Source organism: Macaca thibetana, chromosome 7, assembly GCF_024542745.1.
Source record: "Macaca thibetana thibetana isolate TM-01 chromosome 7, ASM2454274v1, whole genome shotgun sequence".
Taxonomy (NCBI): domain Eukaryota; kingdom Metazoa; phylum Chordata; class Mammalia; order Primates; family Cercopithecidae; genus Macaca; species Macaca thibetana.
The window spans coordinates 91,497,691-91,524,104 of NC_065584.1; the positions used below are offsets into that span (position 1 = coordinate 91,497,691).

Below are 26,414 nucleotides of genomic sequence, written 5' to 3' on the forward strand. Positions count from 1 at the left end.
GGGAGGTGAATGAATACTCAAATAGACATATCGCTGTGACTAAGTAAAATATTTTATATCTGTTGTTTTCTTTTTCTATTAATTTCAAAATTAGAGAAAGTTTCAGAACAGAAAAATAATAAGTGAATTACAGGAAAGTGAAAACTCCAGGACACATTCCAGTTTAGTTAAAATAAGAGTACCTCATGTCAAATCAAAAAAATAGTTATGATGAAAATTTCAGCTTTGTTATCAGAAAAGTAGTATGGTTAAAGACGGGCAGTCTTAGCACGTAGGGAGTCTGCTTAAACACAAGTTCCCATTCCCAGACCTCATCGGTGAATGTTGATAGTAGAGTTGGACCCTAGCAGCAACCAACTTCACAAATGTGGGCATTTCTGGCTGGGCATGGTGGCTCATGTCTGTAATCACAGCACTTTGGGAGGCTGAGGCAGGTGGATCACGAGGTCAGGAGTTCAAGACCAGCCTGGCCAAGATGGTCAAATCCTGTCTCTACTAAAAATACAAAAAAAATAGCCAGGAGTGGTAGCAGGTGCCTATAACCCCAGCTACTCGGGAGGCTGAGGCAGAGAATTGCTTGAACCTGGGAGGCAGAGGTTGCAGTGAGCCAAGATCATGCCACTGCACTCCAGCCTGGGCAACAGAGCTAGACTACATCTCAAAAACAAACAAACAAAAACACCAAATGTGGGCATTTCTTAATGGCCCAATCTCTTCCTTTAACAGTGCAGGGGAAGCCAAGCCCCCATGATGGAACTAGGTAAGTGATAGGAGCCAGGAGAGCTGCTCACCAGAGGAGGTTGAGACCAAGTCCACAAGTGCCTCAGGGAATGTGAGAAACTGGGTAACTTCTGTGAAATAAGGCAAGTCCAAAGTCCTCTGCATCCCACTCAACACAAGGTGGGCCCCAGCTTCTCAGGGCAGGGAGTGGGAGACCAATGGGAGCAAATGGCACTTCCCACCTGTTCTTGGCTGTAAAAAAGCCTGCAGCCCACACCAGGAGCCAATTAAAGGGAACTGAGCCTGGTTCAGAATCCCAGAAAGCCATCAAGTGGGGTCTAATCCCTGGAGGTGATCCCAATTAAAAGGGAGCGCTTTATATCAGGAGGACAATTCAGAAGATGCAGCTACGTGGTCCTGCTGTCACACTGAGCTTTCTAGAGGCCGCACGGTGCTTGAGAGGCTCTGCCTGCTTTCCTGAAGGGAGCTTCTCCTACCCAGGCCTAGATGGGAACAGAGAATTATGGCTCTTCTTCCTCTTACTATATAGCTTTTGAAAAATAGTATTTTTACTTAAGAAAAAAAAAATTTTAAGAATATTTTTAGAGACAGGGTATCGCTTTGTCACCCAGGGTGGGGTGCAGAGGTGCAGTCATGCTTGACTGGGCTCAAGTGATCCTCCCGCCTCAGCCTCCCAAGTAGCCAGGACTACGGGCACACACCACTTTTTAAAAAATTTAATTGACGCAGTCTTGCCATGTTGCCTAGGTTGATCTTGAACTTCTGGCTTCAAGCTATCCTCCCACCTTGGCCTCTCAAAACGCTGAAATTAAAGGCATGAGCCAGTGCACCTGGCCAAAAGTTTGTTCTGTTTTGTTTTGTTTTTTAATAGTATTCTCTGAAAGATCAAGATGTTGTATAACAGCTTCTTCAGTAGAGGGGATAGCCCCAAATGTTAGTTTTTTCGGTTATTCTGACACAAAAAGAGGAGGACTGTCTGCAGAGCCAGGTGGCATGCCACGGCTGTGCCTCACTGTCAGTGGTACATTTAAGGAGTCCAGCAGAGTGTCAAGCAAGCACTTTTCGCAGGCAGAACGCAGGGTGGTGAGCGCAGAGCTACCAAGCCTGCACAGACACTAGCTAGGTGGCAAGCCTCTGTCCCTCAGGGCTGATGAAGCTGGGGACAGTGCCGGGGGCACAGAAAGAATCCATACATGATCCGGTGCTGTGATCCTTGTTTCCCAAAACAGGAAACCTGAGCACAGAGGTTAACTTCCCTGAGGACCCACAGCAGCAGAGATTTCAATCAATATTTTAAAGGCAGGCGCGGTAAGATTCATCTATGGTTTTGTTTTCTTTCTTTTTCTTTTCTTCTTCTTCTTTTTTTTTTTCTTCTGCTCACATGTAACGTATTTTGTGGAATGAGTTTCCAGAGCAATCAAATTTTACCAAATCACAATGGCCAAACACAACGAGGGGCTCTGGCAGGGAGCGGGGATTACTAAAGAGGAAAAAATAAGATCTAAATAAACGACTTGTAGGGTAGCCCACAGTGCCCAGGACGGTACCCCTTTGAGCACGTTCTACCCGTCCCAGACACCCCTCCATCCCAGGCAAACCGGGACAGCTGGTGGCCAAACCCTTAGCTCACCTTTGAACCATCCTGAACAACAAACTGACCCACGCCCAAATGTCCAGAAAGTCCCTGCTGGCGCTCCGACCCGCTGTCCTGAGCTGGATCGTTCTGCTTTGAAGGGGCATCGCCTTAACACTCTCCCCCAGATCCTTGGCCTTTCGGGGCCCAGAACGCTACGGAAGCCCGGCGGCCAGGAGGGGTTGGGCTCCCGCTCCATAGCGGCTCCCCTCCCCAGGCCAGCACGCGGCCAGGCGGAGGAAACGCCGGAGCTCAGAGAGCACAGAGCCCGGCCATTGGGCAGCCGCCTGACCCAGGAAGCACAGAGCGAGCTCCCACTTCGTCTTCATGGATTCCCAGCCCAGCTGCGTGGTGGTGACTGGTAAGACTATATAATTTTTTTCTCTCCTATTTGTTGCTGCTTTTAGCCTGGCCCTGGAATGCGCACTGGCTTGATCCTGGGTCTTAAACAGTTCCCTGAGGGGAAAAAAGAGTGGCAACTGGTGGTGCTGATAATTCCAGATGGAAACGAACTTCCTGCTGTGCCCCATTAATAAACAATCAGGAACACAGGCATTTCTGCTTCTGTGGCTCATTCGCTTCAAATAACTCTTGAGTGGCACGCACGAAGGTGCCGCTGGTGGCTTAGGCTCCGACCTTGCCTTTCAACCCAGCAGGGAGGAAGCTGAGGCTGGTACCTGCTTTCCCTGAGTGGGGCCTGAGGCAAGTGAGGTATCCCTTGGGGGTGCAGGCTCATAGCAAGGAAGAGGAATCTGTAGGCCCAGAAGCCACAGGGCCCTCACAAGGCTTGCAAGCCCCTCTACAACGGCCACCCGCAAAAGAACACACAGGCCCCGCTCCCAGAGTGAGAGCTTCCATTTCTCAGGGAGCTCTGAAGCACCCTCTCAGAGCCATTAGCTGGAGACCCTGAGCCCCAGAAGGTCGACTTGGAAGGAATGGTGGCTGCTCACTTCCGCAAACACCAGTGCATCCAAAGTCACCCCCACCCACATGTGCCTCACCAAGTCAGCATCCCAGTGGGACCCTGGGGGTCTGATCTTCACAAAGCTCTTTATTTTTATTTTTATTAATTTTTTTTTTTTTTGAGACAGAGTCTCACTCTATCACTAGGCTGGAGTGCAGTGGCCCAATCTCGGCTCACTGCAACCTCCGCCTCCCAGGTTCAAGTGATTCTCCTGCCTCAGCCTCCTAAGTAGCTGGGACCACAGGCACCCATCACCACGCCCGGCTAATTTTTGTATTTTTAGTAGAGACGGGTTTTCACCATATTGGCCAGGATGGTTTCGATCTCTTTTTTTTTTTTTTTTTTTTTTTTTTTTGAGACGGAGTCTCGCTCTGTCGCCCAGGCTGGAGTGCAGTGGCCGGATCTCAGCTCACTGCAAGCTCCGCCTCCCGGGTTTACGCCATTCTCCTGCCTCAGCCTCCGGAGTAGCTGCGACTACAGGCGCCCGCCACCTCACCCGGCTAGTTTTTTTTTTGTATTTTTTAGTAGAGACAGGGTTTCACCGGGTTAGCCAGGATGGTCTCGATCTCCTGACCTTGTGATCCGCCCGTCTCGGCCTCCCAAAGTGCTGGGATTACAGGCTTGAGCCACCGCGCCCGGCGGTTTCGATCTCTTGACCTCGTGATCTGCCCACCTCAGCCTCCCAAAGTGCTGGGACTACAGGCATGAGCCACCACGCCTGGCCCTATTTTTATTTTTGTATTTTTAATTTTTCTGAGACGGTCTCCCTCTGTTGTCCAGGCTGGAGTGCAGTGACTCAGTCATAGCTCACCACAGCCTCAAACTCCTGGGCTCAAGTAATCCTCCCACCTCAGCCTCTGGAGTAGCTGGGACAACAGGCACTCACCACCACATCCCACAATGTATTTCTAGTTTTTAGTAGAAACAGGGTTTTCCTGTATTCCCCAGACTGATGTCTTAACTCCCTGGCTGAAGTGATCCTCCCGCCTTGGCCTCCCAAAATGCTGGAATTATAGGCATGAGCCATCGTGTCCAGCCTTCATTTTTAGTTAGACACATTTGGCCAGTTTTAAGTTTTCTGAATTGTGTTGGATGAAGAGACAGGGTTTCCTGGATGAATGGGAAATTGAAAGTTGTGTCGCTTAATTTTTTCAGACTATAATTCAAACTCCTGTTGACTTTCTGAGAAAAAGAAAGTTATTTGGGAAACCTTTAACTCCCTTGCTCTTATTTGTGTTATTTTGGTTCTGGAGATTGAATGGTTCAAATTACTCTTGAATTCCTAAGGAAACTGTACTCCTCTACATGCAGTGCTTGTCATGAATGAAATACGGACATTGAAGCACCATCTTAGAACCACACTGACCCCTGCCTTTGTCTTGTCAGCCTGTGGTTTGCTGGCAAACTGGAGATTGTTTGATGAAGTAGCTGATAATCAGCCGCGATTTGAGAATGCCCGCTGGATTCCAGAGCATGGCCTTCCTGTGTTAGAAATGCTTTGAGCTGCCAGGGGCAGTCTCTTCATTTAATTGGATTTGCTTCGTGTGTAAATCTCACCAAGACAATTGGCATGTAGACAGATGGTGGGAGAACCAGGGCTCTGATAAATTGCTTCGAGATCAAGGTGTTCAGACTGGCACCAACAATAACAAGAGTGAGAAAACATGCATCCCTCCCATGGGCCTCTCAGAATTCTAAGAGATTTCTCCGGCTCCTTTTGCAAGTTCCACTGGGGGGCCGACAAGTTTAAAGTGAGGTTTGACCCTGCAACGTAAGAGCTTCAAACCTTCACTTGCAGAGTTGATTTTTCTAATTTAAAACAGATAAGAGATGTCTTATTTGCTGATAAAAATGATTCTAAAGCAGGATGTGATTTTTGTGTGTTACTGCATTTTTATTATCCCAGGAGGTACCTGGCTTCTCAGTGCTTTTTTTTTCTTAATCTTCCCATTTTCTATAACTGCTTTTTTTTTTTTTTTTTTTTTTTTTTTTTTTTTTTTTTTTTTTTGAGGCGGAGTCTTCACTCTGTCGCCCAGGCTGGAGTGCAGTGGCACCATCTCGGCTCACTGCAAGCTCCGCCTCCCGGGTTCGCGCCATTCTCCTGCCTCAGCCTCCGGAGTAGCTGGGACTACAGGCGCCCGCCACCGCGCGCCCGGCTAATTTTTTGTATTTTAGTAGAGACAGGGTTTCACCGGGTTAGCCAGGATGGTCTCGATCTCCTGACCTCGTGATCCGCCCGCCTCGGCCTCCCAAAGTGCAGGGATTACAGGCGTGAGCCACCGCGCCCGGCCAATCTTCCCATTTTCTATAACTGCTTTTTTTTTTTTTTTTCCTGGCTGTTTCCAGAGGCAGCTGAAGTCTTATTTATTCTAAAGGATTTGGCCAAATCAGAGGACACCATGGGCTTTTTGGGACGTCCTGTCCAAAACTTTTTCATTCCCTGAGGACGTTTTTACCCCCTCGTGAGTCAACCCTGTTTGTGGGTCCAGACCCCGCTGTTCAGGAATTGCAAAGGCATAATTCAAGTTTCTCTCCAGAACTGGTTCCTACTCTAAAGGCCTGAGGTCCAGGGAGCTAGGTTTTCAGAGACTGACATTTAATCACAGCCCTTTCCTCATCTAAGAGTTTGAATGAATTGAGAAATGTGTCACAGGAATCAGAGATGGAACAAAACCTCAGCTGTGCTCCAGGATAAAGCTGAGTTAGAGAATTCCACTTGTATCTGCAGCACACCTAATTGAGCACCCCACTCCGTCACAGGCATATCTGGCACTGGCTAGTCTCCCACACAGGAGGCCACATAGTTTTTAAAACTTTTTATTTTGAAATAAATATTCATAGGAATTTGCAAAGAAGTGTACAGAGAGGTCCCCTATACCCTTTACCCAGCCTCTCCTGATATTGACATATTAACATTTTCAATGTAAAAGCCAGGATATTGACATTGGTATAATTCAAAATTTGTATGTGCATGCAGGGTGTAGTTTCATCTCGTGTGTAGCTTCCTATAACCACCATCACAATCAAGATACATAGCAGTACCATCACCACAAAGCTCACTGGTGCTAGCTCTTTACAGCCACACCCACCCCCTTCCTCCCATCTCAAACACCTGGCAACCATTAGTCTGTTCTCCATCTGTATAATCATTTTATTTTACAAATATTTTATGTAGGCTGGGCACGATTGTGTCTGGAATTGGTGGGTTCTTGGTCTCGCTGACTTCAAGAATGAAGCTGCAGACCCTCACCGTGAGTGTTACAGTTCTTAAAGATGATGTGTCCGCAGTTTGTTCCTTCAGATGTTCAGATGTGTCCGGAGTTTCTTCCTTCTGGTGGGTTCGTGGTCTCCATGGCTTCAGGAGTGAAGCTGCAGACCTTCATGGTGTTACAGCTCATAAAGGAAACATGGACCCACGAAGTGAGCAGCAACAAGATTTATTGCAAAGAACAAAGCTTCCATGGCATGGAAGGAGACCCAAGTGGGTTGCCACTGCTGGCGCTGGCAGCCTGCTTTTATTCCCTTAGCTGGCTCCACCCACATCCTGCTGATTGGTTCATTTTACAGAGAGCTGATTGGCCCATTTTACGGAGAGCTGATTGGTCCGTTTTGATAGGGTGCTGATTGGTACATTTACAATCCTTTAGCTAGACGCAAAAGTTCTCCAAGTCCCCACTAGATTAGCTAGACACAGAGCACTGGTGCCTTTACAAACCTTGAGCTAGACACAAAGTGCTGACTGGTGCATTTACAAACCTTTAGCTAGACAGGAAAGTTCTCCAAGTCCCCACCCCACTCAGGAGCCCAGCTGGCTTCCCCTAGTGGATCCCCAGTAGGGGCCACGGGGAGGGGGAGCTGCCTACCAGTCCCGCAGCTGCCCACCCGCACTCCTTAGCCCTTGGGCTCGGGCTGTGCGGGAGCCCACCGGTGTGGGGGCTCCGGCATGGCGGGGCTGCAGGTCGGGAGCCCTGCCCCACAGGGAGGCAGCTGAGGCCTGGCGAGAACTCAAGTGTGGTGCGGGGGCCGGCAGTGCTGGGTTGGCCGGCAGTGCTGGGGGACCCGGCACACCCTCCGCAGCTGCTGGCCCGGGAGCTAAGCCCCTCGCTGCCCGGCGAGGCGGCACCTGCGGGCAGCTCCGCCTGCGGGCCACAGAGCTCGCGCCCACCCGTAACTCGCGCTGGCCCTGGAGCGTGGTGCGCAGCCCGGGTTCCTGGCGGTGCCTCTTCCTCCACACCTCCTAGCAAGCAGAGGGAGCCGGCTTCGGACTCCTCCAGCCCAGAGAGGGGCTCCCACAGTGCAGCGGAGGGCTGAAGGGCTCCTCAAGTGCAGCCAGAGTGGGTGCTGAGGCCCAGGAGGCGCTGAGAGCGAGTGAGGGCTGCTAGCACGTTGTCACCTCTCACAATGACTCACACCCATAATCCCAGCACTTTGGGAGGTTGAGAGGGGTGGATAGCCTGAGACCAGGAGTTCAAGGACAGCCTGGGCAACATGGCAAAAATACAAAAAATTAACCAGATATGGTGGCATGCACCTGTGGTCCCAGCTACTCGGGAGGCTGGGGTGGAAGGATCACTTGAACCCAGGAGATTGAAGCTGCAGTGAGCTATGATCCTGGTACTGCATTCCAGCCTGCGTGACAGAGTGAGATCCTGTCTGTAAATAAATAAATAAAAATAGGGCCAGGTGCGATGGCTCATGCCTATAATCCCAGCACTTTGAGAGGCTGAGTGGGGTCAGGAGTTCCAGGAGTTCCAGGAGTTCCAGAACAGCCTGGCCAACATGGTGAAACCCCATCTCTACTAAAAATACAAAAATTAGCTGGGTGTGGTGGTGGGTGCCTGTAATCCCAGCTACTCAGGAGGCTGAGGCAGGAGAATTGCTTGAACCCGGGAGGCGGAGGTTGCAGTGAGCTGAGATTGCACCACTGCACTCCAGCCTGAGTGACAGGGCAAGACTGTCTCAAAAAGGAAACAAGCAAAAATAAAGAAAAAAACACAAATATATAAATGAAATCTGCAGTATATGTCCTGTTGAGATTGGTTCTTTTTCACTTGTCATAATTTCTTTAAGGTTTTCCAAGTTGTGTGTATCAATAGTCACTTCATTATAAAAAGTTTTTAAACTACTTCATTGAGATATAATCCACATGCTACACAATTTACCCATTTAAAGCGAGTAACAATCAGTGGCTCAGTATAGTCACAGAGTTACATGTTCATCACTACAGTCAATTTTAGAACATTTTCAGCACCACAAAAAGAAACCCCACACGCCTTAGCTGTCACCACTCATGTCCCCCCACAACACACATACCCAGCTTCTGGCAACCACTAATGTCCTATAGATGTGCCTATTCTGACATTTCATATAAACGGAGTCATTTTACGTGTGGTCCTTTGCATCTGGCTTCTGTCACTTAGCATGTTTTCAAGGTTGATCCACATGGTAGCATGTATCAGTACTTCGGTGCTTTTTATTGACAAATAATATTTCATTGTGTGCATTTTACCGCATTTTGTTTGCTGTTCATCAGTTAATGGACATTTTGATGTTTCTACTTTTTTTTTTCACTGCTGAGTGTATTCCATGAGATGGGTGAACCATGATTTGTATGACTGTTAACCCACTGAGTAACATTTGGGTAGTTTACAGCTTTGGTCTATTACAAATCTATGAACATTTTTGTATACACTTCTGTATGAATATAAGTTTTCGTTTCTCTGAGATAAATGTCCAGGAGTGCAAATGCTGGTACATCTACTTTCAATTAAAAAAAAAAAACAAAATTGTCAAACTATTTCCCAGAGTGACAGTACCATTTTATATTCCCACCACCAATGTGTGAGTGACCTAGTTTCTCCTCATCCTTGTCAACATTTGGTGTTATCAGTCTTTCTATTTTAGCCACTTTGATAAGTGTTGGTGACATCTCATCCAGATTTTAATATGTATTTATATGATAGCTGGTGACGTTGAACATCTTTTCATGTGCTTATTTGTCACCTGTATATCCTCATCAATGACATGTCTCTTCATGTGGTTTGCCCATCTCCTAATTGGACTGTTTGAGTTTCAAGAGTTCTTTATGTATTTTATATACAAAGCCTTGGTGAAATACATGATTTGCAACTGTTTTCTCCATCTGTAGCTTATCTCTTCCTCCTCTTAACAGGGTCTGTCACAGAGCAAAAGTTTTTAATTTTGATGGAATCCAGTTTGTTAATTATTCCTGTTATGCAGCCTGCTTTTGGTTTCAAATCTAAGAACTCTTTGCCTAGCCTTATAGCCTAAGATTTTCACCTTCCCCCCAAAAAACTTATAGCTTTTTTTTTTTTTTTTTTTTTTTTCTGAAACAGAGTTTTGCTCTTTCACCCAGGCTGGAGTGAAGTGGTGCAATCTCAGCTCACTGCAACCTCTGCCTCCCGGGTTCAAGCGATTCTCCTGCCTCAGCCTTCCTAGTAGCTGGGATTATAGGTGCCCACCACTATACCTGGCTAATTTTTGTATATTTAGTAGAGACAGGGTTTCGCCAGGTTGGCCAGGCTGGTCTCGAACTCCTGACCTCAGGTGATCCACCCACCTCGGCCTCCCAAAGTGCTGGGATTACAGGCATGAGCCACCGTGCCCGGCTACTTTTGCTTTTTATATTTAAGTCCATTATTCATTTGGGTTAAGTTTTGTGTAAGGGGTGAGGCTTAGGTTGAAGGGTTCAGTTTTTTGCCTGTTGTTGTCTGATTGTTCTAACACCATTTGTTGACAAACCTATCCCTCTTCCATTGAAACTGCTTTTGCACCTGTGTCAACAAACAATTGGGCGTATTCATGTGGGTCTATTTCAGGGTTCTCTACAAAACATGCTTTTTATTCAGACATTTGTGCACACATGTTCTTAAGCCCTCCCAACTTGGCAGTGGGTCAGCTCCATGTTCTTTCTTTGCTCCCCAACAATGCGTCAGAGATGAGGACTCTGAGAATGCTCCCAGGTTGGCACAGTTGCAGCCTCCATGGGAAAGGGGACGTGCAAAGATCCCTAGGGCCCAAGATGGTCGGAGGAGCAGGAAGAGAGTCTTATGGGGTGGGGCCTGGTGCTTGAGAGCAGCCAGGAGTAGAGGCCCCAGTCCCAAGGTCTGGCTTGAGCAAACCTGGGCATGTTTGGTTTCAGGTTTTGGGCCCTTCCGGCAGCACTTGGTGAATTCCAGCTGGGAAGCAGTGAAGGTAAAAACCCTGCAGCTCAAGACCCAGGAGCTCAGCGCCCAGTGAGTTTCTTCTGTGGCTGCTGAGAAACCCCCAGCGTGCAGGGCCCTCAGTAACCAGATCTGCAGGGGCGGGAGGAAAAACAAGTGCATGGGCCCCTGAGAGAACAGCTTGTTTTTGGCCCTTGGGTTGTGACTTGACTGCCTCACGCCCCTCCTGCCTCTGAAATAAAGAAAGGGGCCTAAAGGGACCCTCCTGGGAGGGATGGGGAGTGTCCCCAGAGCAGGTTCGCTGGCCCAGAGCTAGGTTTCTATTGTCTGCGTCCTGTCTGGCTATGGGGCCCGGGAAAGTCATTTCCCCCAGCCTCAGCTTTCTCATTCATGAAATGAGGGAATAATAGAGCAGATGTTGCAGGGTTGTTCTGAGGATCCAAAGAGGTAAGTATGTAATGTAAAACCACTTTGTACAAGCAGCTATTTTAGCACCTGGGCACAGAGTAAGCACTTAATAAATGTCTATTGTCATAAACAGCATGCTTATTTGTAAGAAAGTAGCCAACTAGGACAAAGCACAACCTCAGACAGGCCTTGAGGAGGAAACTGCCTCTTCTCCTTGGGGCACTTGTCTGCTCTCTGTCCCCATACAACTGTCACTCAGGTGACACACCGCCAACTGCTTATTCACACTTGGCCATCAATTTCATGCCTCTGTTGGATCAAGGTGGGGTCTTTAGTCTATTCTGAGTTTCTCGGTCAATTTGAAAATGCAGCAAAACCACTTGTACCATGCATTTGCAGCAGCTGTAGCATCGGTTTTCTAGGCTGTCAGTACAGATGCAGTCAAGGAAACTCAATTCCTGAGTTAGAATTTAGGTTTATTTCAACCAGGAAAATGCTGAGGGAATCCCAGAGCCACTGCCAAGCCTCACTGCTGCACACAACATACCAGAAAGGCCAGCTTGGGGCTTTCATGGGCTCCTGTGTGTCTGCAGGCAGTTCCTCAAAAAACAGGACCTTTTCTGCCAAATCCTGGATGATCCTGAACCCTTCCATTTCTTTTTGCAGTCATGAGAATGGAAAAGAGCCAAGCCTCCTGGGTTTAGCTCCCAGTTCCAACAGTTGCAAGCTGTGAGACCCAAGACAAGTCACCCAGCTTTTCTGTGTCTCAGTTTTCTTATCTGTGAAATGGGAAGGTGTGATGATTAAGGGAGTTAACACATGTAAACCCCTTAGAACTGGGTGGGGCATTCTGTCAGTGCTCACCGATATAATTCTTCTATTACTAAATGGCTAGTCCATGAGTCAGGGTTCTCAGTTGCAGGCAAATAGGATCTGTCTCTGATGATTCACAGATAAGGTAGATATCACTGGGTAAGATAGAGCCTCTGTGCATGGCTGACCAAGCAGAAGGTAAAGAACAGCGCTGAGGACCAAACACATACCCACACATGCACACATGCATACACACATGCATAAATACATATACAACACATACACACACAATACACACAGGCATACACACATGTATACATATATACATATACAACATGCACACACATAACACATGCAGACATATACACATGCATGCATATATACATATACAACATGCACACACAACACACATACATGCACACCCATACATATACATGTGTACACACACATATACACCCCTATATACACATGCATGTATACACCTAGCCATACGCACACACATACACACATACCAAGAGCTTCAGGTTGAGGTGAGTGAGTGGTTAGCACACATACATAGGTGAGGGTGAATTTCATGATCAGCATTGTGAGCAGCAAGGTGGGGTGGAGATGACACCAAGGCTCTTTCTTTAAGTCAGACCCTTGAGGGACCTTGTGGTCTGACCTTTCTTTAAGTCAGTCCCTTAAGGGACCTTGTGGTCTCAAGCACCCTGACTCCTGCAGAAGCTTGTGCAATTTCTCTTGAATGAAAACCTCTGATTTTTCACAAATTAAGACGAACTAAATGTCAGTTTCCAATTAAAGATCACCAAGTATACAGAGAAGCAAACTACCATGGGTAAAAATCAGCAGAAGCAGATTTAGAAGCTCAAGGACTTCAGCTACAAGAATGATCAGAAAATAGCATAACTACATATGAAATATTTAAAGATAGAATCACAAAAGTAAGCAAAAAGACGATGAAAAGATCAGGTAAATTGAAAAGGAAATTAAAACTTACAGAAATTTAAAACACAATTGTTGAGGTGAAAAATTTAACAAATGATTTAAAAGGCAGGTTAGAATTATGGTAAATGAAAGGCACCAGTCACAAAAGACTACATATGGTAAGATTCCACTTACCTAATTGTCCAGATTAAGCAAATCTATTGAGACAAAAAGAAGATTAACGGTTTTCTAGAGTAGATGAAGAGGAGGAAGGTGGTGGGGAAATGGGGAGTGACAATGAATATGGGGTTTCTTTTGGGAGTGATAGAAGGATTCTAAAATTGATTGTAGTGATGGTTACATAACTCTGTGCATCTACTAAAAACCATTGAATTGTAGACTTTATTTATTTATTTATTTAATTATTTATTTATTTATTTTGAGACAGAGTCTAGCTCTGTCACCCAGGCTGGAGTGTGGTGGTACCATCTTGGCTCATTGCAACCTCCGCTTCCTGGGTTCAAGAGATTCTCCTGCTTCAGTCTCCCAAGTAGCTGGGATTACAGGCATGTGCTACCATGCCTGGCTAATTTTTATATTTTTAGTAGAGATGGGGGTTTCACCATGTTGCCCAGGCTGGTCTCAAACTCCTGACCTCGGGTGATCCACCCACCTCAGCCTCCCAAAGTGCTGGGATTACAGGTGTGAGCCACCGCACCCGGCTTGACTTGTACACTTTAAATGGGATAATTGTATGGGAGGTGAATTATATGTCAATAAAGACAGATTAGATATACATACATATGCATATATGGAAGTTTAGAGAAAAATGAAGAGAATATTAGTGAACTGGAAGATAGATCTGAAGATATAACTCAAAAATTATAGAAAGAAGACAGAAAATAAATGTGGACAATAAAATGTAATGTTCTAAATACATTTAATAGGAGTTCCAGAAGGAGAGAACAATGAGAATGGAACAGAAGCAATATTCATAGAGAAAATGACTGAGAATATTCCAGAAGTGATGAAAGGCATGAATCCACAGAGATGAGCACAAAATAGACCAAACAAGGACAAACAAGATCCACACCTATACACATTATAGTTAAGCTACAGAACACCAAAGACAAGGAGGTCTTTAGCCAGAGAGAAACAGACAGATTACTTGCAAAAATTGACAACCTAATTAGACTAAGAATAAATGTCTCAAAGGCAACAGTAAAAACCAGAATACATAGAGTAATATGTTCAAAGTGCCAAAAAGTTATCAACCTATAATTGTGTACCCAGCAAAATTATGTTTCAAAAACATGAAAAATGAAGCAAAGACATTTTTATAAAAACAAACACCAAGAGTTTACTATCAAAGGCACAGCCCTAAGGGAACAACTAAAGGATGTCCTTCAGAAGGAAGGAGAATGATCTGAGAAAGACGGTGTGAAATGCAAAGAGGGGTAGTGAGCCTGCAGGCAAAATCTAAACTAGCATTATTTGTATAAGGTCGTAGTAATAATGGCTCCATTTTTTTTCTTTCTTTTTTGATACAGGGTCTCACTCCAGTTGCCCAAGCTGGAATACAGTATAGCTGGGATTATAGGCACGTGCCACCATGCCTGGCTAATTTTTGTATTTTTTAGTAGAGGCAAGGTTTTGCCATGTTGCCCAGACTGATCTTGAACTCCTGGACTCAAGCAATCCACCCACCTCAGCCTCCCAAAGTGCTGGGATTACAGGTGTGAGCCACCACGCTTGGCCAATAGCTTCTTTTTAGGCTTAAAATAGAGAACTGAACTAAAATGTAAGACAACGAAAGCTTTTATAAGCCAAGAAGGATGATTGAAGTTTAAGGTTTTTGTTTTTGTTTTTGTTTTTTGAGACAGAGTCTTGCTTTTTCACCCAGGCTGGAGTGCAGTGGCATGATCTCGGCTCACTGCAACCTCCGCATCCCAGGTTCAAGCTATTCTCCTGCCTCAGCCTCCCGAGTAGCTGGGACTACAGGTGTGCACCACCACGCCCAGCTAATTTTTGTGTTTTTAGTAGAGATGGGGTTTCACCATGTTGGCTAGGATGGTCTTGATCTCCTCACCTCGTGATCCACCCGCCTCAGCCTCCCAAAGTGCTGGGATTTCAGGAGTGAGACACTGCACCAGGTCAAAGTTTAAGTTTTTTAAGGTCCTTGTATTCTACAGGACAAGCATCCAGATATCAGCTTTAGACTTTGTTAAATTATATATGTATGGAAAAATTTCAAGAGTAACTATTTTTTTTGTTTTATTTTTTCAAAACAAAATTGTATACCCAGCAAGATTATGTTTTCAAAAACATGAAAAATGAAGCAAAGACATGTAATTTTTTAAATTATACTTTAAGTTCTGTAATTCATGTAATTTTTTTCATGTAATTTTTAAAATTATACTTTAAGTTCTGGGGTACATGTGCAGAACATGCAGTTTTGTTACATAGGTATACACGTGCCATGGTGATTTGCTGCACCCATCAATCCATCACCTACATTAGGTATTTCTACTAATGCTATCCCTCCCCCAGCTCCCCACCCCCTGACAGTCCCTAGTGTGTGATGCCCACCCCCACCCCCTGGTGTCCATGTGTTCTCATTGTTTAACTCCCACTATGAGTGAGAATATGCGGTGTTTGATTTTCTGTATCTGTGTATTTCTAGTTCTATATCCTTGAGGAATCACCACACTGTCTTCCACAATGGTTGAACTAGTTTATACTCCCACCAACAGTGTAAAAGTATTCCTATTTCTCCACATCCTCTCCAGTATCTGTTGTTTCCTGACTTTTTAATTATCACCATTCTAACTGGCGTGAGATGGTGTCTCATTATGGTTTTGATTTGCATTTCTCTAATGACCAGTGATGATGAGCTTTTTTACATATGTTTGTTGGCCGCATAAATGTCTTCTTTTGAGAAGTGTCTGTTCATATCCTTTGCCCACTTTTTGATAGTATTGTTTTATTCTTGTAAATTTAAGTTCTTTGTAGATTCTAGATATTAGCCCTTTGTCCGATGGATAGATGGCAAAAATTTTCTCCCATTCTGTAGGTTGCCTGTTCACTCTGATGATAGTTTCTTTTGCTGTGCTGAATCTCTTTAGTTTAATTAGATATCATTTGTCAGTTTTGGCTTTTGTTGCCATTGCTTTTGGTCTTTTAGTCATGAAGTCTTTGCCCATGCCTATGTCCTGAATGGTATTGCCTAGGTTTTCTTCTAGGGTTCTTATGGTTTTAGGTCTTACGTTTCTTATGTTTAAGTCTTTAACCCATCTTGAGTTAATTTTTGTATAAGGTGTAAGGAAGGAATCCAGTTTCAGCTTTCTGCATATGACTAGCCAGTTTCCCAAACACCATTTATTAAATAGCGAATCCTTTCCCCATTGCCTGTTTTTGTCAGGTTTGTCAAAGATCAGATGGTTGTAGATGTGTGCTGTTATTTCTGAGGCCTCTGTTCTGTTCCATTGGCCTATATATCTGTTTTGGTACCAGTACCATGCTGTTTTTGTTACTGTAGCCTTGTAGTATAGTTGGAAGTCAGGTAACATGATGCCTCCAGCTTTGTTCTTTTTGCTTAGGATTGTCTGGGTTATACGGGCTCTTTTTTGGTTCCACATGAAATTTAAAGTAGTTTTTTCCAATTCTGTGAAGAAAGTCAATGGTAGCTTGATGGGGATAGTATTGAATCTATAAATCACTTTGGGCAGTATGTCCATTTTCATGATATTGATTCTTCATGAGCATGGAATGTTTTTCCATTTGTTTGTGTCTGCTCTTATTTCCTTGAGCAGTGGTTTGTAGTTCTCCTTGAAGAGGTCCTTCACATCCTTTGTAAGTTGTATTCCTTGGTATTTTATTCTCTCTGTAGCAATTGTGAATGGGAGTTCACTCATGATTTGGCTCTCTGTTTGTCTGTTATTGGTGTATAGGAATGCTTGTAATTTTTGCACATTGATTTTGTATCCTGAGACTTTGCTGAAGTTGCTTCTCAGCTTAAGGAGATTTTGGGCTGAGACGATGGGGCTTTCTAAATATATAATCATGTCATCTGCAAACAGAGACAATTTGACTTCCTCTCTTCCTATTTGAATGCCCTTTATTTCTTTCTCTTGCCTGATTGCCCTGGCCAGAACTTCCAATAGTATGTTGAATAAGAGTGGTGACAGAGGGTATCCTTGTCTTGTGCCAGTTTTCAAAACGAATGCTTCCAGTTTTTGCTCATTCAGTATGATATTGGCTATGGGTTTATCATAAATAGCTCTTATTATTTTGAGATACATTCCATCAGTACCTAGTTTATTGAGAGTTTTTAGCATGAAGGTGTGTTGAATTTTGTTGGAGGCCTTTTTATATCTTTTGAGATAATCATGTAGTTTTTGTCATTGGTTCTGTTTATGTGATGGCTTATGTTTATTGAGTTGCATATATTGAACCAGCCTTGCATCCCAGGGATGAAGCCAACTTGATCATGGTAGGTAAGCTGTTTGATGTGCTGCTGGAATCAGTTTGCCAGTATTGAGGATTTTTGCATCAATGTTCATCAGGGATATTGGCCTGAAATTCTCTTTTTTTGTTGTATGTCTGCCAGGTTTTGGTATCGGGATGATGCTGGCCTCATAGAATGAGTTAGGGAAGATTCCCTCTTTAGCTATTGTTTGGAATAGTTTCAGAAGGAATGATACCAGCTCCTCTTTGTACCTCTGGTAGAATTTGGCCATGAATCCGTCTTGTTCTGGACTTTTTTTGGTTGGTAGGCTATTAATTAGTGCCTCAATTTCAGAACTTGTTATTGGTCTATTTAGGGATTTGACTTCTTCCTGGTTTAATCTTGGGAGGGTGTATGTGTCCAGGAATTTATCCATTTCTTCTAGATTTTCTAGTTTATTTGTGTAGAAGTGTTTATAGTATTCTCTGATGGTAGTTTGTATTTCTGTGGAATCGGTGGTGATATCTCATTTCTCATTTTTTATTGCATCTATTTGATTATTCCCTCTTTTCTTCTTTATTAGTCTGGCTAGCATATTATCTATTTTGTTGATCTTTTCAAAAACCAGCTCCTGGATTCATTGATTTTTGAAGGGTTTTTCATGTCTTCATCTCCTTCAATTCTACTTTGATTCTAGTTATTTCTTGTCTTCTGCTAGCTTTTGAATTTGTTTGTTCTTGCTTCTCTAGTTCTTTTAATTGTGATGTTAGGGTGTTGATTTTAGATCTTTACTGCTTTCTCTTGTGGGCATTTAGTGCTGTGAACTTCTCTCTACACACTGCTTTAAATGTGTCCCAGAGATTCTGGTACATTGTATCTTTGTTCTCATTGGTGTCAAAGAACATCTTTATTTCTTCCTCAATTTCGTTATTTACCCAGTAGTCATTCAGGGGCAGGTTGTTCAGTTTCCATGTAGTTGTGCGGTTTTGAGTGAGTTTCTTAATCCTGAGTTCTAATTTGATTGCACTGTGGTCTGAGAAACTGTTATGATTTCCATTCTTTTGCATTTGCTGAGGAGTGTTTTACTTCCAATTATGTGGTCAATTTTAGAATAAGTGCGATGTGGTGCTGATATGAATGTATATTCTGTTTATTTGGGGTGGAAAGTTCTGTTGATGTCTATTAGGTCCTCTTGGTCCAGAGCTGAATTCAAGTCCTAGATATCCTTGTTAATTTTCTGTCTCATTGATCTGTCTAATATTGACAGTGGGGTGTTAAAGTCTCCCACTATTATTGTGTGGGAGTGTAAGTCTCTTTGTAATTCTCCAAGAACTTGCTTTATGAATCTGGGTGCTCCTATATTGGGTGCATATGTATTTAGGATGGTTAGCTTTTCTTGTTGCATTGATCCCTTTACCATTATGTAATGCCCTTATTTATCTCTTTCGATCTTTGTTGGTTTAAAGTCTGTTTTATCAGAGACTAGGATTGTAAACCCCACTTTTTTTTTTCTTTTTGGCTTTCCATTTGCTTGGTAAATATTCCTCCATCCCTTTATTTTGAGCCTATGTGTGTCTTTGCACGTGAGATGAGTCTCCTGAATACAGCACTCCAATGGGTCTTGACTCTATCCAATTTGCCAGTCTGTGTCTTTTAATTGAGGCATTTAGCCCATTTACATTTAAGGTTAATATTGTTATGTGTGAATTTGATCCTGTCATTATGATGCTAGCTGGTTATTTTGCCTGTTAGTTGATGCAGTTTCTTCATAGCATCAATGGTCTTTACAATTTGGTATGTTTTTGCAGTGGCTGGTACCAGTGGTTCCTTTCCACGTTTAGTGCTTCCTTCAGGAGCTCTTGTAAGGCAGGCCTGGTGGTGACAAAATCTCTCAGCATTTGCTTATCTATAAAGGATTTTATTTATCCTTTACTTATGAAGCTTAGTTTGGCTGGATATGAAATTTTGGGTTGAAAATTCTTTAAGAGTGTTGGATATTGGCCCCCACTCTCTTCTGGCTTGCAGGGTTTCTGCCGAGAGATCCGCTATTAGTCTGATAGGGTTCCCTTTGTGGCTAACCCGACCTTTCTCTCTGGCTGCCCTTAACATTTTTTTCCTTCATTTCAACCTTGGTGAATCTGACGATTATGTGTCTTGGGGTTGTTCTTCTCGAGGAATATCTTTGTGGTGGTCTCTGTATTTCCTGAATTTGAATGTTGGCTTGCCTTGCTAGATTCGGGAAGTTCTCCTGGATAATATCCTGAAGAGTGTTTTCCAACTTGGTTCCATTCTCCCTGTCACTTTCAGGTACACCAATCAAATATAGATTTGTTATTTTCACATAGTCCCATATTTCTTGGAGGCTTTGTTCATTTCTTTTCACTCTTTTTTCTCTAATCTTGTCTTCTCACTTTATTTCATTGAGTTGATCTTCAATCTCTAATATCCTTTCTTCCGCTTGATCAATTCAGCTATTGATACTTGTGTATGCTTCGTGAAGTTATTATGCTGTGGTTTTCAGCTCCATCAGGTCAATTGTGTTCTTCTCTTAACTGGTTATTCTAGTTAGCAAATTGTCTAACCTTTTTTCAAGGTTCTTAGCTTCCTTACATTGGGTTAGAACACGCTTCTTTAGCTGGGAGGAGTTTGTTATTATCCACCTTGTGAAGCCTACTTTTGTCAGTTTGTCAAACTCATTCTCCGTCCAGTTTTGTTCCCTTGCTGACGAGGAGCTGTGATCCTTTGGAGGTGAAGCGGCATTCTGGTTTTTGGAATTTTCAGCCTTTTTGCACTGGTTTTTCCCCATCTTTGTGGATTTATCTACCTTTGGTCTCTGATGTTGGTGACCTTTGGATGGGTTTTCTGTGTCTGGACATCCTTTTTGTTGATGTTAATGCTACTTCTTTCTGTTTGTTAGTTTCCTTCTAACAGTCAGGCCCCTCTACTGCAGGTCTGCTGGAGTTTGCTGGAGGTCTACTCTGGACCCTGTTTGCCTGGGTATCACTGGCAAAGGCTGCAGAACAGCAAAGATTGCTGCCTGAAGCTTCTTCGCAGAGGGGCACCTTCCAGATGCCAGCCAAAGCTCTCCTGTATGAGGTGTCTGTTGGCCCCTACTGGGAGGTGTCTCCCAGTCAGGGTACATAGGGGTCAGGGGCCTACTTGAGGAGGCAGTCTGTCCCTTATCAGAGATCAAACACTGTGCTGGGAGATCCGCTGCTCTCTTCAGAGCCGACAGGCAGGGACATTTAAGTCTGCTGAAGCTGCGCCCACAGCTGCCTCTTCCCCCAGGTGCTCTGTCCCAGGGAGATGGGGGTTTTATCTATACGTCCCTGACTGGGGCTGCTGCCGTTTTTTCAGAGATGCCCTTCCCAGAGAGGAGAAATCTAGAGAGGCAGTCTGGCCACAGCGGCCTTGCTGAGCTGTGCCCAGTTCGAACTCCCTGGTGGCTTTGTTTACACTCTGAGGGTGAAACCATCTACTTAAGCCTCAGGAATGGTGGACACCCCTCCCCTCACCAAGCTCAAGGGTCCCAGGTCGACCTCAGACTGCTGTGCTAGCAGTGAGAATTTCAAGCCAGTGGATCTTGGCTTGCTGGGCTCTGTGGGGGTGGGACCCACTGAGCCAGATCACTTGGCTCCCTGGCTTCAGCCCTCTTTCCAGGGGAGCGAATGATTCTGTCTCGCTGGCATTCCAGGTGCCACTGGGGTATGAAAAAAAAAGTAAACTCCTGCAGCTAGCTAGGTGTCTGCCCAAACAGCTGTCCAGTTTTGTGCTTGAAACCCAGGGCCCTGGCGGCCTAGGCACCGGAGGGAATCTCCTGGTCTGCCAGTTGCGAAGACTGTGGGAAAAGCACAGTATCTGGGCTGCAGTGCACTGTTCCACCCAGTACAGTCTGTCACAGCTTCCCTTGGCTGGGAGAGGGGAATCCCCAGACCCCTTGTGCTTCCCAGGTGAGGCAACACCCCACCCTGCTTCAGCTCGCCCTCCGTGGGCTGCACCCACTGTCCAGCCAGTCCCAGTGAGATGAACCGGGTACCTCAGTTGGAAATGCAGGAATCACCTGCCTTCTGTGTTGATCTCGCTGGGAGCTGCAGACTGGAGCTACTCCTATTTGGCCATCTTCAAGAGTAACTATTAAAGCGTAGAAATAGAGTATGTGGTTTCAATAAAATTACAAAACAGATAAGAAAACAAACAAAGTTTCAGTCATAGAGACCAAAAATCACCCCATAGAACAAGGTGAGTAAAGGCACCACTGCCATCTCTGCTGAACACGAGGCACTGTAGTTGTCCTCATGCCAGCGGATACTGCACCCACCACCACCCCATCAACACTCCTGCCCGCCTCATGAGACTTTACTTTTGCCCTGGGAAGCTTGATGTTTTTGCTTCTATCAGAAACATTTGCTCCTGATGGAAAGTTGAGGGTGAGTGCATCATATTGGCTGAGCCTAAGTCATGTGACCCTGTCCTGGCTGCATGAGAGATTGTCTAGCCTTTTCAGCAGGTGTAGTGGGAGCCAGACTCTATCTACCACCAACACTCCAATATCAGGGGTTGCCCCAAACAGAGGAAGGCCAAAGAAATAACAAATGCCCATATGAATATCAAAAATTAAATCATCTCTCTTTTTTTTTTTGAGATGGAGTCTCACTCTGTCTCCCAGGCTGGAGTGCAGAGGCACAATCTTGGCTCATTGCAACCTCTGCCTCCTGGGTTTAAGCAAGTCTCCTGGCTCAGCCTCTCAATTAGCTGAGACTATAGGTGCACACCACCACACCTGGCTAGTTTTTGTATTATTAGTAGAAACAAGGTTTCACCATATTGACCAGGCTGGTCTCCATCTCCTGACCTCGTGATCCGCCTGCCTTGGCCTCCCAAAGTGCTGGGATTACAGGCATGAGCCACCACACCCGGCCTATATCAGCTCTTTGAAGTCTGACATATATTTATCCATTCCTGATGTGGAGCACAAAGACTATTATAACGTTAGTCTTTTCCTCTTCGATTTCCACCCCAACTGGGTGTACTGCATACAATTTTGACACTAATTATCTGGAGTTAGCACAGACCCCATAGGCTAAGAGCAAAGTTTTCCATTAAGTTGTCCCCACTTTAGATGCCAGCCACACTTCAAGGGGTCACCAGATCCACCTGCAGTTCTGGCCAAATGGCTACTAATTCAGGAGTTCCTACAACCCCAGGTTCAATGATTCACCAGAACTACTTACAGAACTGTAGTTACAATTACAGTTTCATTATGAAGGGTGAGGTCTGGGAGGATCCCAAATCCATGCCCTCTCACTATGCAGTTGGCATGTTACCCTCCTGGCACATCCATACACTCATCAAGAAGCTCTACTTAGCTTTGGTATCCAGAGTTTTTGTTGGAGATTCATTATGTAGATGTGACTGATTACATCATTGGTCATGTGATTAAACTCAATCTTCAGTCCACCTCCCCTTTTTGAAGATCTGGTACCAGAAAGTCTAACTCTCTGATCACTTGATTGCTTTTTCTGGTGGCCAGATCACATCCTGAAGCTATCTTCAGTGGGGGGCCCACATGAGTCACCTCATTCCCATGAAAGACACTTCTATCACTCATGAAATTCTAAGGGTTTTTTGAAGCTCTGTGCCTGGAACCAGGGACACAGGCTAAGTATACTCTGTCTTATACCACAATTCCCTATAAGGGTTCCTGTTTAGGGAGAGGACATGGTCCATAAACAAAATAATTATAACACAAAGCAGATTCGGAGAAGAGCTGCATGCTGCACTATAGGCATCTGAGGAAGAAAAGAGATTCATTTCATTCTGGAGAACATGTGAAAGCAAGCAACATAATGAGGAAGCTAAAGCAAAGTGAAAAGAGACTGTACCCTGGAGGGAGGGTAGCTGGGAAGGCAGGCTGCCTGGTGGAAGCAGCAATGAAGGCTAACTTCTTCCGGAAAGCTGGAATAAATTCTCAAAACGATCACATGCTCTTTACCATACCAGACACTATGCGGAGTAGTTCACTGAATTCTTCCTGCCTTCCAGAGACACTGAAATTGTTCCCACTTTGCAGATGAGGAAAGGGATGCTCAGAGAGGTTGTACATCCGGCCTGAGGGCACTTGCCACAAAGTGGTGGTGCCTGCATTCCAACCTTAGTTGGTCCTGTTGAGAGAAGGCCAGGTTCAGCCCACTTGCGCTCTTCCCCTGGGGCCAGAAAACATTTAGTTCAGAGGAAGAGGATCACTTCTAGCACAAGAATGGGGGTTTTTTTGGTTTGTTTTTTGTTTTTGAGATGGAGTCTTGTTCTGTTGCCCAGGCTGGAGTGCGGTGGCACCATCTTGGCTCACTGCAACCACTGCCTCCCGGGTTCAAGCAATTCTCCTGCCTCAGCCTCCTGAGTAGCTGAGATTACAGGCACCTGCCATCACGCCAGCTGATTTTTGTAGTTTTAGTAGAGATGAGGTTTCACCATGTTGGCCAGGCTGGTCCCGAACCCCTAACCTCAGGTGATCCACCTGCCTTGGCCTCCCAAAGTGCTAGGATTACAGGCGTGAGCCACTGCACCCAGCCAGTGGGTTTGAAACTTAGTAAAACTCAAGAGATAGAAGGACCCAAGGACCTGAGGGTGAGCAAAGTGAGGGTATTCACCCAAATGCCTCAGCCCTACATCCATCTCTTCATGGCTGTTCCTCTGCAATGAGTTCATATTTGCCTCTCTTCAAGTTCTGCTTCCAGTGCCTTAGACATAGACTGCACTACAGGCTGCTCAGTCTTCTTGCTCACCATGGGGCCGTGTGCGTGGTGACCAGAACAGAAGCCCCAGTAATAGCGGATGATGCACAAGGAGCACTACCAGGAATGGCATCTGGAAGCAGCAGTTTCCTAGGCTGGCAGGCCCACGTCCAGGGTTCCGGTACCCTCTGCCAGTCGAATTTGCCTTTTCCACCATCCTTGCTATCAGTCTCTAGCTTTCATTTTCCCCTTCTTGGTGTTATTTTCGTCTGGGCAGAGTCCATTGCAACCTCTTTAGAAGCTCTCTTCACTATCAATCTGCAGGACCACTGTCTCTCTTCCTGGGCTATCCTGCGTCACTCCAGGTCCTCCACCAACACGTCTGTAGACTCCACTGGGATTCTGGTTTGGGACCTCATTGGTAGTACCCACTGAAAGTGCCAGCATATGGCCAACAGTGTCCATAGTAGGTATAATCATCTAAGTGGCTGTATTAAGGTAAAGTTCATGTACATTCATTTGACCCATTACACAGATACAGAAATAGACTTAGATGGGCTGAATAATGAACAAAAGGGCACATAGCATCTTGTGTCAATACAAGCATCTCACTGTCTCTAGGGACCTGTGTAACATATTCCCATCTCCACTGAAGGCCCGGCTATGTGTTCACTGGTTACATGAATGAATATTTTTCTTTTCTATCCTCCTGCATTCTCCCAGCAAAAGTCAACTTTATCAGTATCATGAGCATTACCAAGCAATGGCTAAAGAGTACTTACTCCAGGCTGAGCGTGGTGGCTCACGCCTGTAATCCCAGCACTTTGGGAGGCCATGCGGGTGGATCATGAGGTCAGGAGATTGAGACCATCCTGGCTAACACGGTGAAACCCCGTCTCTACTAAAAAATACAAAAAAATTAGCCAGGCGTGGTGGCTGGCACCTGTAGTCCCAGCTACTCAGGAGGCTGAGGCAGGAGAATGGCGTGAACCCGGGAGGCAGATCTTGCAGTGAGCTGCGCCAATGCACTCCAGCCTGGGTGACAGAGCAAGACTCTGTCTCAAAAAAAAAAGAAAAGACTACTTACTCCACTGCCAGGCATTATAAATGGGAACTCATGGAATTATAGATAGTAAGGAAAAAAATGTTCAATTCTATACCAGCAGCATTTTGCCTCTAAGAGAGGTAAGCTATTAACAAATAATAACTAAAATGCATTTTTATTGTGGTTGCTCATAAATGGGAAAAGGATGTTTTGAAAAGAAGAAAAATACAGAAATATTATTGTAAATGCTAAAAGTTCACAAGGAAAAGAGGCGGTTCCTACAAACTCCCAGAAAAGCGACTTCATGCTGTTTACCAACAATATGTGCCAAAATATTTAACATTGAGCCAGACTATGACGGGCACACTTCCCTTCCTAGTCTCAAGTTTTACATAGTGACCTATGCAGTGGTTACATCATTATCCCCTGGTTTCTGGATACTCTAATTTTGGAGCCACTACCGCCTCATATTCATTCAAAAGAAATTACATGCTTAGCTCTTCTTTTAAGTGCCTCAGCCTGGAGAGTCAGCAAATAAAACAAGGGTTTTTGAAAACACACCCCAGGTCAGTTGGGCCAAGACGTTACATAACCGCACTTAAAATACTCATAGCCTAGGGAGCCAAGAGGTCAGGGCTCTTCTCATATTTGATTAACTTGATATGCAGAATAATTTATCTTTGCCCCAAAGATGAGGTGGCCTGGTGCCTTTCTTACATGTTGCTTTAAACAATAATAATAATAATAATAATAATAATAATAATAATGATAATAAAAGGCAGTGAATCAGAACAGTCAAAGAATTTCCAAGCTGAACGGCGCTTTAGGATGAAAACTGAGTCCTGTTCAGGGATAGGCAAGTAACTGCAAACCTTTCCAAGTAAAAGAGAATTGTTTCTCTTGATTCTTCTTAATTTTTTTTTCCCAAGAGAACCTTTATTCTTCCCACCAAATCCCAGGACAAAATATTTTTCCAACCTAGGTGAATACAAACATATATATGACAGACATTTTTCCAATTAGTCCAGAGTGGGTTTGTTTTGTTTTCTTGATTAAAATGAGAAAGCCTCAGGCGGGGTGCGGTGGCTCATGCCTATAATCCCAGCACTTTGGGAGGCTGAGGCAGGTGGATCACTTGAGGCCAGGAGTTTGAGACCATCCTGGCCAACATGGCGAGACCCTGTCTCTACTAAAAACACAAAAATCAGCTGGGTGTGGTGGTGGGTGCCTATAAACCCAGCTACTCAGGAGGCTAAGGGATGAGAATTGCTAAAATCTGGGAAGCAGAGGTTGCAGTGAGCCAAGATCATGCCACCACACTCCAGCCTGGGTGACACAGCAAGACTCTGTCTCAAAAAAGAGAGAGAGAGAGAGACAGAGAAAGCGTCAGATAAAAATAACCAGAATGAGGAGGAAGGGAGACCTCAGACGTGTCTCTAGTTTACAGAGATCTCACCTATGATAGCCACCAGCTCAGTGCCAACTGTGTCCTGGGCAACCACTTCAATGAGTTGTCTGAAC

The 26,414-nt window shown here is 44.8% G+C and overlaps 1 protein-coding gene across 1 annotated transcript in view; it reads left to right on the forward strand.

The window, feature by feature from the left end:
* Positions 1 to 1,573: 1,573 nt before the first annotated feature.
* The window catches only part of PGPEP1L (pyroglutamyl-peptidase I like), a 50,708-nt gene continuing 25,867 nt past the window's right edge, over positions 1,574 to 26,414 (forward strand). The window contains 3 exon segments of the mRNA XM_050798201.1: positions 1,574 to 2,049; positions 2,503 to 2,735; positions 10,501 to 10,553. Of these exon segments, the coding sequence (XP_050654158.1) occupies positions 2,702 to 2,735; positions 10,501 to 10,553 (87 nt within the window). The 5' untranslated portion in view covers positions 1,574 to 2,049; positions 2,503 to 2,701.